This window comes from Microcaecilia unicolor, chromosome 1, assembly GCF_901765095.1.
Source record: "Microcaecilia unicolor chromosome 1, aMicUni1.1, whole genome shotgun sequence".
Classification (NCBI taxonomy): Eukaryota; Metazoa; Chordata; class Amphibia; order Gymnophiona; family Siphonopidae; genus Microcaecilia; species Microcaecilia unicolor.
The window spans coordinates 645,661,057-645,678,009 of NC_044031.1; the positions used below are offsets into that span (position 1 = coordinate 645,661,057).

The following is a 16,953-nucleotide window of genomic DNA, read 5'->3' on the forward strand; positions in this document are numbered from 1 at the left end:
GTAGCCAGAAAATGTTCATAGGGGGTGCGTCTCCTCCCTGCACCTTGACCCCCGTGGCACCGGTGCCCAGCCCCCATACCTTAAAATTTTGTTTACAGTGCTGTAGTCTTCACCCAGGCAGCAGCAGCAGTGGCACTCATAGGCTGCCCACGGCCTGCACTGGGACTTCTTCCCTGAACAGTCCCACCCCTGGGGCGAGACTGGTCAGGGAGGAATTCATGATGCAGGCCGCAGGCAGCCTATGAGTGCTGCTGCCTAGGTGAAGACCGCAGCACTGCAAACAAAATTTTAAGGTGGGGCGGGGGTCAGGTCTGATAGAGGGTGTGTACGCCACTGACACATCTTTTTAAGTACGCCCTTGAGAGGCAGCAATTTGCGCATTGACAGCCCAAACAAAAGAAAGCAGACTACTGTATTGAAGACACAAACATTTATTGACCGACATGGCCATGTTTCGCCTTCCAAGAGGCTGCATCAGAGGCTACAGTTGCAATCAAAACATACAGCAGCAGAAGCTCAGCAGTGCCTATAGGTGTAATGGCCTTAAAGGACCCTAATAGATATGTGACCCTTTCAAAAGAAAGCACTACTTTGTATGTCTTTTATAATTATTGATGTTTAGCCTTTGAGTTTTATGATTTTGCACTAGTAACCATCATTTTGATTTTGAATTTTTTACGTTAATTCGATAGTTTTTGTGGATTGACTCCAATATATGTGTGCATTCAAGAGTTTATGATTTCTGTCAGTGTTTATTATATTTATTTAATTTCCAAGCCTTGATATACCGCTATGGCCTAACGCAAAGGCATAAACTAGTTTACATAGTATAAAATCTACATAAAAGAGCAGTTAAAATAACAATATATAAAATAAACAATGCAAGCAGAGCAGTAAAAACACTTAAAAAAAAAAGTAAACATCATGAAGAAGAGGAGAAGGACAAGGAAAACAAATGGGTATTCAGGGTTCATTTAAAGGTCGGGAGAGAGGGTTGATTGCGGATGTTAAGTGAGAGATTGTTCCAAACTTTGGGACCTAGGTAACTGAAAGCCACTGTTCAGAAAGAAGAAGAGATGTACCATGATCAAATCTACGTGCATTGTAAAGTAGTTTAACGCCAGTTGACTGAACTATCTGTACATGCTTGAGAGAGTGTACAGGGAGACCGGCTTAGAGAGCATTGCAGTAATCTAAATGGGAAATGACTGAGGCCAGGATTAGAGGATGAAGAAAGGTCACTGGCAAGAAAGGATGCACAGCACAAATTCGATGAAGAGCGAAAAAAGAAGACTGGAGAACTGCTTCAATTTGTGATTTGAATGAAAGGTCAGAAGCAAAGGTGAAATCAAGAATTTTGACTGTGCTTTTAAAGCGAAGAGACAGTATTAATAACTTCTATTTAACTGTTTGATTTATTATTTCTTATGATAATAGGAACTATTTATATGTATGCTATTTATTTTTATTTGTATGATTTTAAGCTATTGATTTGAGTTTAGTTTTATCTTGTTTTATATATGTTTCGATTTCAACAGTGTAGCCCCTGACGCAGCCTCTTGGAAGGCGAAACATGGCCATGTCGGGGATTATCAGTCAATAAATATTTGTGTCATCAATGCAGTACTCTGCTCTCTTTTGTTTATCCTGAAAACCTGACTGACTAAGGTTGAGAACCCTGGCTTAGAACCAGTTGACACTGCTAAAATCTTCTCAGATTTTTCCAAGCTGCCTTTTCCTGTCTCACTACACTGGTAGTAACCCTTGGAAGCTCTGGTTGAATATTTATTAGAATAGGGGTGGGCAACCACAGTCCTTGAAGACCACAACCCAGTCAGGTTTTTCAAGATTTCCACAATGAGCATCATAAAATTGATTTGCATGCACTGGTTCCATTTTTCTCAGCATTACAGAGTTGCGAGTGTGTTCGATGTGGCGCACGGCAGCACCTTTTGATCATTCGGTTGTGCTGTTTTTTTACTATATTTTAGAAGATTTATGATTTCAGACTTCTGTACATTTGCTTTCTCATCAACAAACATATCTACTGCACCTTGGTTATAAAGGATTATTGTGTAGCCCCTGACGCAGCCCTGCTGGGTGAAACACGGCCTGTGTCAGGCTGATTTGAATTTTTGTTTTCAATTAATAAATTTATGTTTATCTTCTATTGATCTGCTTTGTTGTTTTTCTGTCCTGGGTCCATTGTATACAAAGAGATCTCATGCATATTCATTGTGGGAATCTTGAAAACTCGACTGGGTTTTGGTCCTCGAGGACCGTAGTTTAGAGCATAAAATATCAACACCAGCTAAACGGCAGCCTGAATCTTGCAACCAACAAAGCAGTTTAAATTAAAAAATATATATATTTAGAACTTGGAGAACAATAGTTTTTACATTTTTTCATATTCTGTCCTTTAACAACAACAGTCCCCCCTGACTTGTATTACCAGAGCTGTTATCTTATGACAATCCCCAGTGACAAATGTTTTGGAATTTATTAACTGCCTTTGGGCCCTGTTTATAAAGGTGCACTAGCATTTTTAGCTCACGCTAAAAATTAGCTCACGCTAAAAATTAGCACATGCTAACCATGTAGAGGCCCATAATATTCCTATAGTCATCTACACGGTTAACACACGCTAAAACGCTAATGCACCTTTGTAAACAGGGTCCTTTATGAAGTGATTCACCCAAGGTGAATTGGTGCTAAGAGGTGATGGTGTTGGTAGCATTCTTGCTTCCTATGTAAGAGACCTTGAATTGGTTCTCAGTCAATATAACCCTTTCATTCCCTTTACTACCTTTATTATGCTATTCACGCTCTTTATGCAACACTGATTGTTATCTTCCAATCTCTATCTACCAATAACGATACATTGTAAGCCACATTGAGCCTGCAAATAGGTGGGAAAATGTGGGATACAAATGCAATAAATAAATAAATGGATGGGCAGACTGGTTAGGCCATATTGTGACTAAGACCGAGATGTCATCTGCATAAATATATACCCCAAAGTTATGATCTTAAGCTAACACAGCCAGAGGAGACAGAAAAATATTAAAAAGAATTGGGGCAAGGACTGATCTGAACCCTGTAGGACACCAGAGGAAACAGGAAAATTGCAGAAGAAGTAGATATAGAAGAGGTTGCATTTAGATGAACTTCACATGTGCGCTGAGATAAATAACACCAGAATTGATTCAGTGCTGTACCACAAAGTTCAGTATCTCGCAGTCTGATTAATAAAATTTCATGATCTACCATGTCAAATGCGGCACTAAGGTCTAATTGGATTAAAAGGACATCTCTTCTTAAAGAACATAACATAGGAAAATAACCATTGCCATACTGGGACAGACCAAAGGTCTATCAAGACCAGTATCCTATTTCCAACAGTGGCCAATCCAGGTCACAAGTACCTGTCAAGATCCCAGAACTGTAAAACAGATTTTATGCTGCTTATCCTAAAACACGCAGTGCATTTTCCCAAGTCCATCTTAATAATGGCTTAGAGACTTTTCTTTTAGGAAATTATCCAAACCGTTTTTAAACCCTGCTACGCTAACTGCTTTTACCACATTCTCTGGCAACGAATTCCAGAATTTAATTAATCATTGAGTGAAGAAATATTTTCTCCAATTTGTTTTAAATTTACTACTTAGTAGCTTCTTTGCATGCCCCCTAGTCCTAGTATTTTTGGAAAGAGTAAACAAGTGATTCACATCTACCTGTTCCACTCCAGTCAGTATTTTATAGATCTCAATCATATCCCCCCTCAGCCATTTCTTTTTCAAGCTAAAGAGCCCAAACTTCTTTAGCTTTTTGTCATATGAGAGGAGTTCCACCCCCTTTATCATTTTGGTGTCTCTTCTTTGAACCTTTTTTAATTCCACTATATCTTTTTTGAGATACAGTGACCAGAACTGAATGTATTCAGCATAACTTTTCACTTGTCCACATTAAATCTCATCTGCCATTTGGATGCCCAGTCTTCTGACTTCCTAAGGTCTTCCTGCAATTTTTCACACTCCACATGTGTTTTACTTTGAATAGTTTTGTGTCGTCTGCAAATTTAATCACCTCACTCGTTGTTCTGATTTCCAGATCATTTATAAATATTTATATAGCACCGGTTCCAGTACAGATCCCTGCGGCACTCCACTATTCACCCTCCTCCACTGAGAAAAATGTCCATTTAACTCTACCCTCTGCTTTCTATCAATCAATTCCTAATCCACAACAGAACATTGCCTCTTAAACCATGGGTTTTTAATTTTCTCAGGGGTCTCTTATGAAGGATTTTGTCAAATGCTCTCTGAAAATCTAGATAAACTACATTAATCATCTCACCTTTATCCACATGTTTATTCATGTCTTCAAAGAAATGAAGCAAATTGGTGAGGCAAGACTTCCCTTGGCTGAATCCATGTTGACTCTGTCTCTTTAAAATATATTTGTCTATGTGTTCCGTAATTTTATGTTTTTTAATAGTTTCCACTATTTTGGCTGGTACTGATATCAGACTTTATGCCGCTTGATGGGGCCAGTGTTAGAGATGGCTGCCCTTATAAATGGTCGGCCCCGTTTGATTATGGCCCTCACTGTGTACTGCCAGAATACCACCGTTAGTGCATGAGTCCTTGCCATCTACTAAATAGGTGGCGGTAAGGGCTCAAGCAGTAAATGGCCAATGCTAATTTTGATATTAGCGCACAGCCATTAATGACTCCAATACAAAAATATGCCTTTTACCTGCCATGGTAAAACGTGGCCTCTGCTCACACCAATTCCACGTTCCAACACTTCCGTAGGTCACTTTTTACCACCTCTTGGTAAAAGGGCCCCAAAGTTAGGACAGTCTTTTTTACTGTCCTAATTTTGGGGTCCTTTTACTAAGCCGCGGCAAGCGCTAGCATATGCTTATCACAGCTTAAAATGGCGACCTTTTTCTCTCCGCTAAGAACTAATTTTATGACTTGAACTCGGCTTAGTATATTTTACTGTGTGTTTTATCTTGTTGCACTGCTTTTCGTGTTGCTGTATTTTCTAAATGTAATAAAAATATTTTTAAAAAATGGTGAACCACAGGGAGAGCTGAGGCATCCCACAGTAATTTTGCCATGTGCATGTGCTACCCGTACACTAAAAAATGCTTTTTATTTTTGAGTGCTGGGGGCATGTTTGGGGGCAGAGAGTAGGCATGTTCTGTGCTAATAATCTACATTGCTGCATGCTAACTGATTAGTGCATGGTTAACACCAGTGGCGTAGCTACGTGGGGCCTGGGGTGGTCTGGGCCCCATAGATTTGGCCCTGGACCCCCCTGATGACAACCCACCCGACTCCCCCTCCCGCCGCCAACCCGTCGTCGCCTGCCTTTGCTGGCGAATATCTGGGGTCAGTTCAGCCTGCATCTGTCAGCGGCTCAGACACCATTTACTGCCGTGAGCTGAATATCAGGCTGATAGTTTTTATATACCGTTTGGTACCAAGAGCTTTAGGTGGTTTACACAAAGGGAACATTCTTTTTCCTTTTAATTGCTGCCACTGCACACTGAGCAGAAGATAATCCGCAGAATGTCCCAAAACTATCTATGAACACTAGGGCAAAGCTGGGAGTTACCTGTAAGGCAGAGCTCAGCGGTTGCAGAAAGCTGTTCTTTGTTATCCAGATGGTTATATAGATAACAATACAGAATGTCACCATTACTGGGGACAGTCACAGCTCTGCCTGTTATATGGATAGCCTCAGTGCTGAATTCCTGGGTATAGCTTCAAATGCATGGCTAGTGTTTAAATGAAACACTGACTAGGGAGTTTGAATATTGACCCCACCAGAGAATTTATTATTACAGGAGCCAGCAGCAAATGAATGTATGAACAGATACATAAATCATATTTAAAAGTGTAATAATCTTTTATAGAGTAATATAATAGGGGCCCTATTTACTAAGGCTTAGTGAACAGGTGGTAAGCCCAACACAGGTTTACCGCTCACTAAAAAGGAAGTACTGCTGGGCTACCACAGCAGCTCAGTGGTTGTTCCCATCCCCGGCACGCCATCATATCCGGCACTACAAAAATATATTTATTTTTGTAGATTTAGTGTGTACCCGGTGGTAATGGGGCAGTGCTGTGTACTGCCCAGTTACCACCGGGTTAGCATGGGAGCCTTTGCCACCACCTCAGTGGGTGGCGGTAAGGGCTCCCCCAAAATGGCCGTGCGGCAAGTGCTTCATTTGCCACGTGGCCATTTCCTCAACAAAGAAAGACCTACGTTTTACCCACTGTGGTAAAAGGGAGCCTTGGTGTGCATCAAAAACACGTGCTGAAGCCAGCGCAGGCCCCCTTTTGCCGCAGCTTGGTAAAAGGGGCCTTAAAAACGCTAGTGCATCTTAGTAAACAGGGCCCTAGGTATTTTATGATCAACATATCTGATGGTTTCTTGTAATTTGTTTTTCTTACTTATGCAAATTATTCATTTATCATATCAAGTAACAATACAGCAAAGTCATAAAAAATGGAAAACATTAGTAATAATCAAGAAATAATTGAAATCCGCTTGTACCTTTTCAGTACTCGGCCCAAGCTTTATGGAATGCACTAACAGGACATATTTAATTTTGCTCATCATTATAGCAATTTAAAAAGGTCTTAAAGACACCCTTCTTGAGTTCTATTTGGCAGTATCCTAGTTCAGGTTCTCTTAGCTGTATTGTCGTTGAGAAGTATTTTTTTAGATCTGCTTTGAGTGATTTTGAAAGTTTATGTATGTTTTTATTACGCAAGCCGCTTAGTGGTGGGCGGGATGTAAATCTTGAAAAATAAAATGAATAAATAAATAAATAAATAGACGCCAACGTAGCGGATTGCAGAAGTTAGAGAACTGCTGCTTTTGGCATCCTTTCGGGGTTTTGTTTCTTGGTAAATGAATAAATAAACATATTCTACGGCACTAGTCTTCAATATAGAAGGCCACCAATACTATTGATGAGAAAAGAAAAGAAAATATATTATTAAGGAAAACCATGATAGTTTCGACTACTGGGCATAAAACCCTAAATAGTTTCATGTCCTGGTAACACTGAATGGATGTCTAGCTTGGTAAAATGCATCAGCAATATAAAACACAGATTTTATTCCTTAGATATATCCAGCAAAAAAGAACTATGATTATGGAGGTATGAATATTTTATTAGAACTTGGACTTCACTTTCACTTTAAAGACATCTCCAGGAATAACATAGTAATGCAGCAACGATATAGTTAACAATTGAAAAAGACCGACTGGGCCATCCATTCTGCCCAGTTTGTGTCTGTTCACATTACGAAGGGAGTGTTCATTTTCCCCAACTGCTAGCCTCAGAAGCTTTTGTAGAATATCACGTCTTATCCAAAACTGATGGGTTTTTTTCACCTTTCTTCTTTCTACTACGCCATCTTGAGTAGATAAGCACACAAGATCCCTATTAGCTCATACCCAGTACCTTTCCTGTCCCATGTCTAACCGCAAAGCTTGTGCTGTCTAAATAGCTGTCAGTTATGTGTGGCTTTTGCTAAAAAATCTGGCCTTCTATATCTCTGTGGCTTTTCTGGATGGTACCTCATTGCCACCAACCTGCTGCATTGTTCTGTCCAGTCTGCGAAGTTATAGGGTGCTGGTACCAACCAGATTAGCCCTGAGGCCTGCCTCATCATTAGCTCATTCTTCCATTACCGCTTCAGTTTTGGCAAATAAGGATCCATTGTGCTTATCCTATGCCTTTTTAAAGTCTCTTACTATTTTGGGCTCCTCATCTGCTCTGGTAAGGTATTCCATGCATCGTCACAACCCCACCCTCCCCCAAAACTGTTTTTAGAAGTCCCATTGCACACTATAATTCCTGGAGACTCCAGGACAGTCCTGGAAGGCTGGCAACCATATTCAGAAAGGTCACAATAGGAGTCAATACTGACATATTGAATATGCAGAAATTCATGCCCCTCTTTCTTTGCACCACGAGCATGGACCATGTCTCGCGATAATTAATTTGAATTTATTTTCTGACGCGTGGCATTTGATGCGCATAAACCATTACCGCCCGGTTACTGCGTGAGACCTTAACACTAAGTCAACGGCTGGTGGTAAGGTCTCAGATCCAAAATGGATACGCGGCAATTTTCATTTTGCCCACATCCATTTTCGACAAAAATAGAAAAGGGCATTTTTTTGTAGGTGCACTGAAAAATAATTCTGCGCACGCCCAAAACACGCGTCTACACTATCGCAGGCCATTTTTCAGCACACCTTAGTAAAAGGACCCCTGAAGTAGCTAAGTGAAACACTGGCCACCATCGGATATGGACAGTTTGAGCAAAGCCATGAAATAGGACGGACAGATTAAGAACAGATATTGTCTTGTTAACATAAGTAAACAGTCTTTTTTGCTTTGTTTAATGTTTGAAGGGAAAAAGAAAGGATAAGAGAAAAGTGAAAACATTTCTGTTGGAAGATTTTTTATGCCAATGATACATTTTTAAAGTTCTGGTAGTTTGGTTAAGTAAAAAGAGCTTTCTGAGGTTTTTTTCTTTGCTGCAACTCTGAAAAGTGGAGGTGATTCTGAATATTTGAATGTCCTTCCATGCTGTCTATTATGTTTTCATTTGTATTGTACTGACATTTATCATATTTCTGTTATATGATTCTTGTACAACACTATTAAATGTGTATATTTTTGATACTATTTCACGTTAGTCCTATTACTAGGTTTCAATTTGCCATTTCCGAGTTTATCTCATTGACTGTATTTATCCTTATATTTGGTCATTGTTAAGCTGTTAAAAAATTAAGGGCCCTGTTTACCAAGGCATTTTTAACGTGCCTACAATTAGCGCGTATGGCAACCGAGTAGGTGCCTATAGGGAGATTGTAGGCACATACATGGTTAATGCGAGTACATGATTAATGTCAGTGGCGTAGCTACATGGGGCCAGGCCAGGGGGCCTTGGCCCCCGTAGATTTGGCCCTGGACCCCCCTGCCGATGACCCGCCTGACGCCCCCTCCCGCTGCCAATCCGCTGTCGCCTGCCTTTGCTGGCGGGGGACCCCAACCCTCGCCAACCGAGGTCCTCTTCTTCTCGCAAAAGGCTTCCTTCTGTTTCTGACGTCAGGACATCAGACTCACAGAACAAAGCCTTGCAGATCTGCAAGGCTTCGTTCTGTGAGTCTGACGTCCTGCACTTTGTACATGCAGGACGTCAGAAACAGAAGGAAACCTTTTGTGAAAAGAAGAGGACCTTGGCTGGCGAGGGTTGGGGTCCCCCGCCAGCAAAGGCAGGCGACAGCGGGTTGGCGTCGGGAGGGGGCGTCGGGTGGGTCATCGGCAGGGGGGTCCAGGGTCCAGGCGATGGCGGGGTTGGCAGCGGGAGGGGGGTTGACAGGGTCGGTGGGGGGGGGGGGGGGCAAAGTCGGCAATGGCGGGGGGGGGGGGGGGGGGTCGGCGGCGCCGGGGGGGAGGGCTAAAATGTTCCCCCTCACCTTGGGCTCTGGACCCCCTCCCGCCGAAGTCTGCCTATACCCCTGGTTAACGTGCGTTAAAAACGCTAACGTGCCTATAACGCAGCTTAGTAAACAGGGCCCTATATCTTTTATGTTAAACTGCTCTGCATAGCCTTGGGTGAATCTCTTCGTAAAGACAGTTAATAAATCCCAATAAATAAATGTGTTTGATAAAATGTAAGATTAGACATCAGAATCCTGGTAATTTTTTTTTATAACGTTTTTCTTTGGGTAAAGCTGGTTTTGCATGATGAAACAGGCTCATTTAAAACTGTGCACAGAAATACATCAGCAAAAACTAGGTGCCACAGTGGCCCTATTTCCTGATAAGCAATGGCTCTTCCAAATGTTTTTTCGGTATAGGGAGAAGCCATTTCTTGGTTTACGAATTTCACTGTTCCCTGACTTCTCCAGAGAAACTCAGAAGAAAAGGAAACGATTTCTCATGATGAAAACTGTTGTTACTCAAGCAGGGGGGACCTTTTTTTTTTTTAGGTACCCCTGCAAGTGTATTATTAAGCTTGATAATGTAAAATATACCTTTACCGATCCATTTCAGCTCTCCAAACTAATCGCTTCTAAGACAACAACGGGAGTAATTTAATCACCTAGTCCTGCGCGGATAGCTATTTTCCTTTTTGTATTAATGATTTCTTTGTAGATTCCTCTGGTTTAAGTTTTGGATCTCCTTGTTGTTGGACTTGAGTGAATTTTGAAATATTATGAATATAATATGTGAGTTTTTCCTTTTATATTATGGAATATTTCACTTTCTGTCAGGATGTTGTGCCTGAAGATATATTGTAAAATAATAAAAATTAAATAAAAAAAACTAGGTGCATCCCAAGTATGGACCTACTTTTACACAATGAGGATAGTATAATAAGTGGTCGCTTAGGTTTGGAGGCCAAGCAGATGCTCGTTTTAGCCTGTTTAGTAAAGACACATGAGGGGCATTTTCGATATGACGTTTAAATCTGACTTTGGACGTTTTGCTCAAAATGTCTAAAATCCAAGTGTCAAATATAATGATTTTCAAAAACGAAAAATGTTTTATCTTTTTGTTTCAAAAATGGCCTTTTTTTAGATGTTGCTGTACTCAGTGCATTCATCTTTTTGGACCATTTTAGAAAAAAAAAAGTCCAAGTGAAGGAGGTTTTAAACAAACCACACAAAACCAAGTCATTGGGATGTAGAAGGAGCCAGCATTCTTAGTAGACTGGCCACATAGACATCCCAGCAGAACAGTGGGGTACCCTAGGTGGCATTCAATGGACTTCACATAAAAGGTCCCAGGTACACATCTCACTGTTACCCCCTTATATTGTACGGTGAGCCCTCCAAAACTAACCAAAAACTTACTGTACCCAACAGTACACTACTTTAGTAGCCTTTACGTCTGCAGGTGTCACCTATATATGGGTACAGTAGATTTTTGGTGGGTTTTAGGGGGGCTTATGCATTCCACACAAGTGTAACAATTAGAGTGGGATATAGGTCCTGGGTCCCCCATCTGAGGCTGTCATAGAGGCTGGTATGTACTGTTTCTTTCACATCTTTGGGGAGTGAGAGGGGGTCAATGACCACTGGGGTAGTAAGGGAGGGTCATTCCTTTATTACTCCAGTGGTCATCTGGTCAAGTAAGTCACTTTTTTGTGGCTTACTTGTTATTAAAACAGGTGTAGCTTAAAATGTCTTAGTTTTAGTCCTGAACATTTTTGTTTTGTTTCAATATGGCAGAAAACGCCCAAATCCTGCCCTTAACGCATCCCCTTATGAGTTGAATGCACTGTGGACAAACAGCATAGAAAACTGATTAGAAAATGGTTTTCAAAAATAGCGATTTGAATGTTTTGGCAAGCAAAATGTCCAAATGCTGCTTTTTGCCACTTTTTAAATGTTTTTCTCTTTTGAAAATGAGCCCCGTGGGCATTTATGTGTCCTTATAAAATAGGGGTAAATCAGCAAATATTATGGCTACATTGAAGCCACATACATTTATGACTTCTCAGGAGGAAATTATAACAGATCAGTGGTATAGCTACGGGGGGGGGGGGGGGGGTATTGGGGGCCTAGACCCCCCAAATTGGAATTGTTACTGGGGCCACTGGTTTGGCTGGCGGGGGTCCCCAAGCCCCGCCAGCTGAAGACTTTCTCCATCACTGTTCTCTGCATATTGCTTGCCCTGCTTCCTCTCATGTTTGGTTTTACTGAAACTGAGCATATGCGAATTCACACATGCTCAGTTTCACTAAAACCGAACATGCACGCGACCTGAGGAGAAGCAGGGCAGGCAATGCACAGAGAACGGCATTGGAGAAAGGCTTCAGCTAGCAGGGGTTGGGGACCCCCGCCAGTCCAGGTATGTGGATTTGCGTTAGGGAAGAGGGCCAAACTGTGCTCCCCCCCCCCCCCCACTTTGGGCTCCAGACCTCCCCCCCCCCCCAAACGTTGAGGTCTGGCTATGCCACTGCAACAGATAATTCTCATTAAATTCTAGGGTGAAAACTCCTCATAAGAAATGACAAATTTTTACTCCTTGGATATGCTATAGTTTCACAATAAGGACTAAATTCAATACATGGCACCCAAATTTTGGCGATGACAAAAATGCGCATTGAGTGCTGTTCTCAAAATGGTGCTCTGGTTTGACCACTGTTTATAGAATAGCACATAGGGGGAGATTCTATATATAAGTACATAAGTAATGCCATACTGGGAAAAGACCAAGGGTCCATCGAGCCCAGCATCCTGTCCATGACAGCGGCCAATCCAGGCCAAGGGCACCTGGCAAGCTTCCCAAACGTACAAACATTCTATACATGTTATTCCTGGAATTGTGGATTTTTCCCAAGTCCTTTAGGAAACCGTCTAACCCCTTTTAAAACTCTGCCAAGCTAACCGCCTTCACCACGTTCTCCGGCAACGAATTCCGGAGTTTAATTATGCGTTGGGTGAAGAAACATTTTCTCCGATTTGTTTTAAATTGACTACACTGTAGTTTCATTGCATGCCCCCTAGTCCTAGTATTTTTGGAAAGCGTGAACAGACGCTTCACATCCACCTGTTCCACTCCACTCATTATTTTATATACCTCTATCATGTCTCCCCTCAGCCGTCTGTTCTCCAAGCTGAAAAGCCCTAACCTCCTTAGTCTTTCTTCATAGGGAAAATGGCCTAAAAGAATTGGCACTGAAATCTGTGCTGACTAAGCGTATTCTATTTACACCAACAAAAATGTGGCGTAAATCCCAGCGCGTAGATTTAGGTGCACTGGACCATATTCTATAAGTAGGTGTACAAATTTCAGAATACCCATGAAACGCCCATTTTCCTGCCTATAACCATGCCCCTTTTTGTCTGAGCGTGTTAGAAATTCGGCACACATCATTAAAGAATACGTTTAGTGAGATGTGCTCCTAAATTCTAATCAGCATCAATTAGTACTCATTATTGCTCGTTAAGGGCCGTTATACCTTGTTAAGCTTGTTAAATTGCGTGCATCGTTACAGAATCTGCACAAATTTCAGTGCCGATCTCTAGGCATGCTATATAGAATCTGGGGGATAGTGCCGGGATCTACATCCAACTTTGGGCGTGAGGATTTACACCTCCTGAAAGTTGCTGTGAATCTTCACGTGTAAATTAGGCATGCATCCCCCCAAATTCTACTGCGCACCTCTTTAGTGAATGCCCCTGACCTGCTCATGCCCCTCCCAAGGTCACACCCTCTTTTCAGTTATGTGCTAAAAGATTTGTGCGCACATCTTTATAGAAGAGCGCTCTGCTTGTTGCATGCACAAATCCAAATTGCTGCTAATTAACGCCAGTAGTTGTTAGCAGCCAATTATTGCCACTAATTGTCTCATTACTCAATTAAATTGCACATTCAACTTTGGGCACCATTTATAAAAGGGTAAATTCCTGCATTGAATCATTACCCCAATGCAGGAGGAACTGGGAACGTTTATTTTTTTTTATATATATATTTCTTGATGATCATATTTTAATGATGTTTTGTATTATATTTTGTTGTTTGTATGTATGTACTAGTAAAACATGCCCATTTCTCACACAAATGAACCGGGCGCTAGCAAGGTTATCCTCCGAGTTCCAGCTTGGCTGCCTCCCTCCCCACCCTCTCATCCGAGTTCCAGGCCTCCCTCTCTCTCCTCTGAGTTCCAGGTCCCCCTCTGTCGCCTCCGAGTTCAGACGCGAGGGCGGACCAATGGGAATTGTGTTACGAACCCAGGCATCCAGACGTAGAATGTTGGAGGTGCAAATTATTATATAGGATATTTTGTCCTCATTGAACTGTACATTTTTAAGAATGTTTTGTGTATTACTTTAGATTCCTGAGGCAGGCATCATTGCCAAAACATAGTACTGTGTCCAGTTTTTAACGGTCAATAAATATTGCTTCTTTGAACATTTGTAGTTGTTCGGGTTTGTCCTAGAAGAGCCATTGTCCACTTCCCTGTGTCTTTTTAACCCTTATGTGTCCTGACAGATTCTACTGTTCCTCCGCCTTGGTGCACTTTTTGTTTGTTTTACATTTCTTCATAGTCATGATCCCAGAGATATAGAGACAGAAGTACATCTACCCAGTAGCAACCTGCAAAACGTGTGCTGTGCACCAGCAAAATGAGCAATATCAGATCTTGACAGCACATAGAACCAGACGGTGCACGCTTCAAACTGCTTTATGTGTAAAAAAGAAACAGCAGCTTCAGGTACTGCTTTTTATCATGGGTTCATTTTTTAAGCCACTGAACTGGCTTTGTTCTACTTCTTGAGACATAACCCAAGCTAGGAGCCTTCTTCCGAAGCTCTGCACTGTTCAAACTTCTAAGGGGTTATCGAGTGAGGTTTAAGTTCCCCTGGAAAGGGACAGTGTAAAAAAAGTTATAGTTACTAGTTCAAAAATGGATTGTCTTCTTTTCCCTCTGCAAGCTGCAGTCACTGGCAAGAAAAGGATTTCAGAAGCGGTAGGACTTTTTAAAGTTTCTCCTTTCTGCTTTAAGAATTCCCCCCAACCCCCCTCATAACTATTTTTGTTGCATTGAGTCCCTAATAAGGATGGGCAGCCCTTCTATGTTGTTTCTGGGAACGTCCCTTGCCATCTGCACACAATTTTTATTTTGCTGCACGTCCATTTTCGGCAAAAATTTTAAAAAGACATTTTTTACAGGTACGCTGAAAAATGTATCTGTGCACGCCCAAAACCCACGCCTACACTACCACAGGCCATTTTTCAGCGCACCTTACAACGCGGGCACTCGGCAAATGCTCGTCATACTTCTTGTGTAAACCATTAATACACTGGAGTCTACTTTGGATATAATTTGGAATTTATTTGGCCGCAGCCAGGTACAACTAAATTCACATTTCTAATCTTGACACACAAATATTCCAATACTTGACATCATAGCGATTAACATTCCATATGTATGTATGGGTACACAGCTTCTTTTTGTCCCACTGGTTATGCTGTTGAAGCAGCCTGATGTTGCAAGAGTCACCCAAATGAGGTGCAAATCATTTCTTCAGTTGAAGTCCAGAGGACTTGCTGTTAGAGCTTCTTTTTTCCTGAAGTTCTCCTGCAAGTGCATGATTAAGTATAATCAAACTGATCATGTATTTAATGATCACTTGTAATAAGAAAGGTTCCCAACTGAGAAAGAGGTCAAGTCAGCTAAAGGCTAGGGGGCCCTTTTACTAAGCCATGTAGGTGCCTACATGCGCCCAATGTGCGCCAATTTGGAGTTACCGCCCGACTACCGCGTGGCCCATGCGGTAATTTCATTTTTATGCGAGTCTGCTATATGCGCCAGAAAATATATTTCCTGGCATGCAGCGAAAATCGGGCGGCAACTACAACTTGGCGTGCGTAGGTGATTACCGCATGGCTAACGCGAGAGACCTTACTGCTAAGTCAATGGCTGGTGGTATGGTCTCAGACCCAAAATGGACACACAGCAATTTTTATTTTGCCACACGTCCATTTTCGGCAAAAATTTTAAAAAAGGAATTTTTTGCAGCCACGCCGAAAAATGGATCTGCGCGTGTCCAAAACCTATGCCTACACTACAGGCTATTTTTCAGTGCACCTTAGTAAAAGGACCCCTTGGTGTCTGCATTAGAGATTAATATAAGGGCTTATTTTGATAATTTTGCCAGTGTTAATATGGTGTATATTTTCTTTGATTATCTTGCATTCTCCCATGATGTAGGCTTAGTGAAAAAATACTTCCTGACATTAGTCCCGAGTCTGCCCCCCTTCAACCTCAATTCATGTCCTCTAGTTCTACCACCTTCCCGTCTCCGGAAAAGGTTCGTTTGCGGATCAATACCTTTCAAATATTTGAACGTCTGTATCATATCACCCGTTTCTCCTTTCCTCCAAGGTATACATGTTCAGGTCAGCAAGTCTCTCCTCGTACAGTTTGCAACGCAAATCCCATACCATTTCATTGATTTTCTTTGCACCAATTCCAGTCTTTTGACATCTTTAGCCAGATACGGCCTCCAAAACTGAACACAATACTCCAAGTGGGACCTCACCAACGACTTGTAAAGGGGCATCAACACCTCCTTTCTTCTGCTGGTTATGCCCCTCTCTACGCAGCCTAGTATCCTTCTGGCCACGGCCGTAGCCTTGTCGCATTGTTTCTTCATACACCGTTATGTTAACACACTAAAAACTCCAGTAGTGTTGGCAAAAATACTTTTATTACACCACTGTATCCTTACAAATCAGTTGATGTTAACCATCTAATAAAACTTTCATTCATCACCATACATTCACCACTCACCCATAATACCTAGCGTTATTACTTTGAATATCAATGATCAATAAAATCATCATATACATGGAAGATAACGATAACTGGTTACCACGATTCACAAATGTCCACTAAGGACCACTATTTTATATCTTTGGGAGCAGAATTGAGTCCATGAACCACTGTTCAGAATCGCATATCTAGCGCCATAGCACTTATCTTGTCTTGCTCGAACAGTTTAAAGTTCCTCTCGTCTTTAATCTGCTGGAAACTCCTCCGCACTCACGCTGAATGCCAATCCAAGTCCCCAAAAGAACGCGCTGCCAGATATCATCTGTTGTAATCAATTGTCGGTCCTGGGTGAGAGGTTACTAAAGCCTCCGTCAAGGCAAACACACTCTTCTATTCATACTCGAAACGGTTCCCCAATGCCGGACCGCATTTCGTGTCACTTCCTCAGGAGGAACCACCGTTTCACCTGATTGCTTACTATTATTCTGATAAACGACCGCCTGTCAGAGGGGTACTTACCCCGGCGGGGGTCAGGAGCCGCATCACTGAGTCCTGTGGGGCGGCTCCTGACCCCCGCCGGTGTGAGTACCCCTCTGACAGGCAGTCATTTATC

At 41.9% G+C, this 16,953-nt stretch overlaps 1 protein-coding gene across 1 annotated transcript in view; it reads left to right on the forward strand.

The window, feature by feature from the left end:
* The first annotated feature begins 443 nt into the window (after nt 1–443).
* CD6 (CD6 molecule) overlaps nt 444–16,953 on the forward strand; it is a 67,692-nt gene continuing 51,182 nt past the window's right edge. The window contains exon 1 of the mRNA XM_030191147.1: nt 444–534. Coding sequence (XP_030047007.1) covers nt 444–534 — 91 coding nt within the window. The remainder of the gene's footprint in view (nt 535–16,953) is intronic.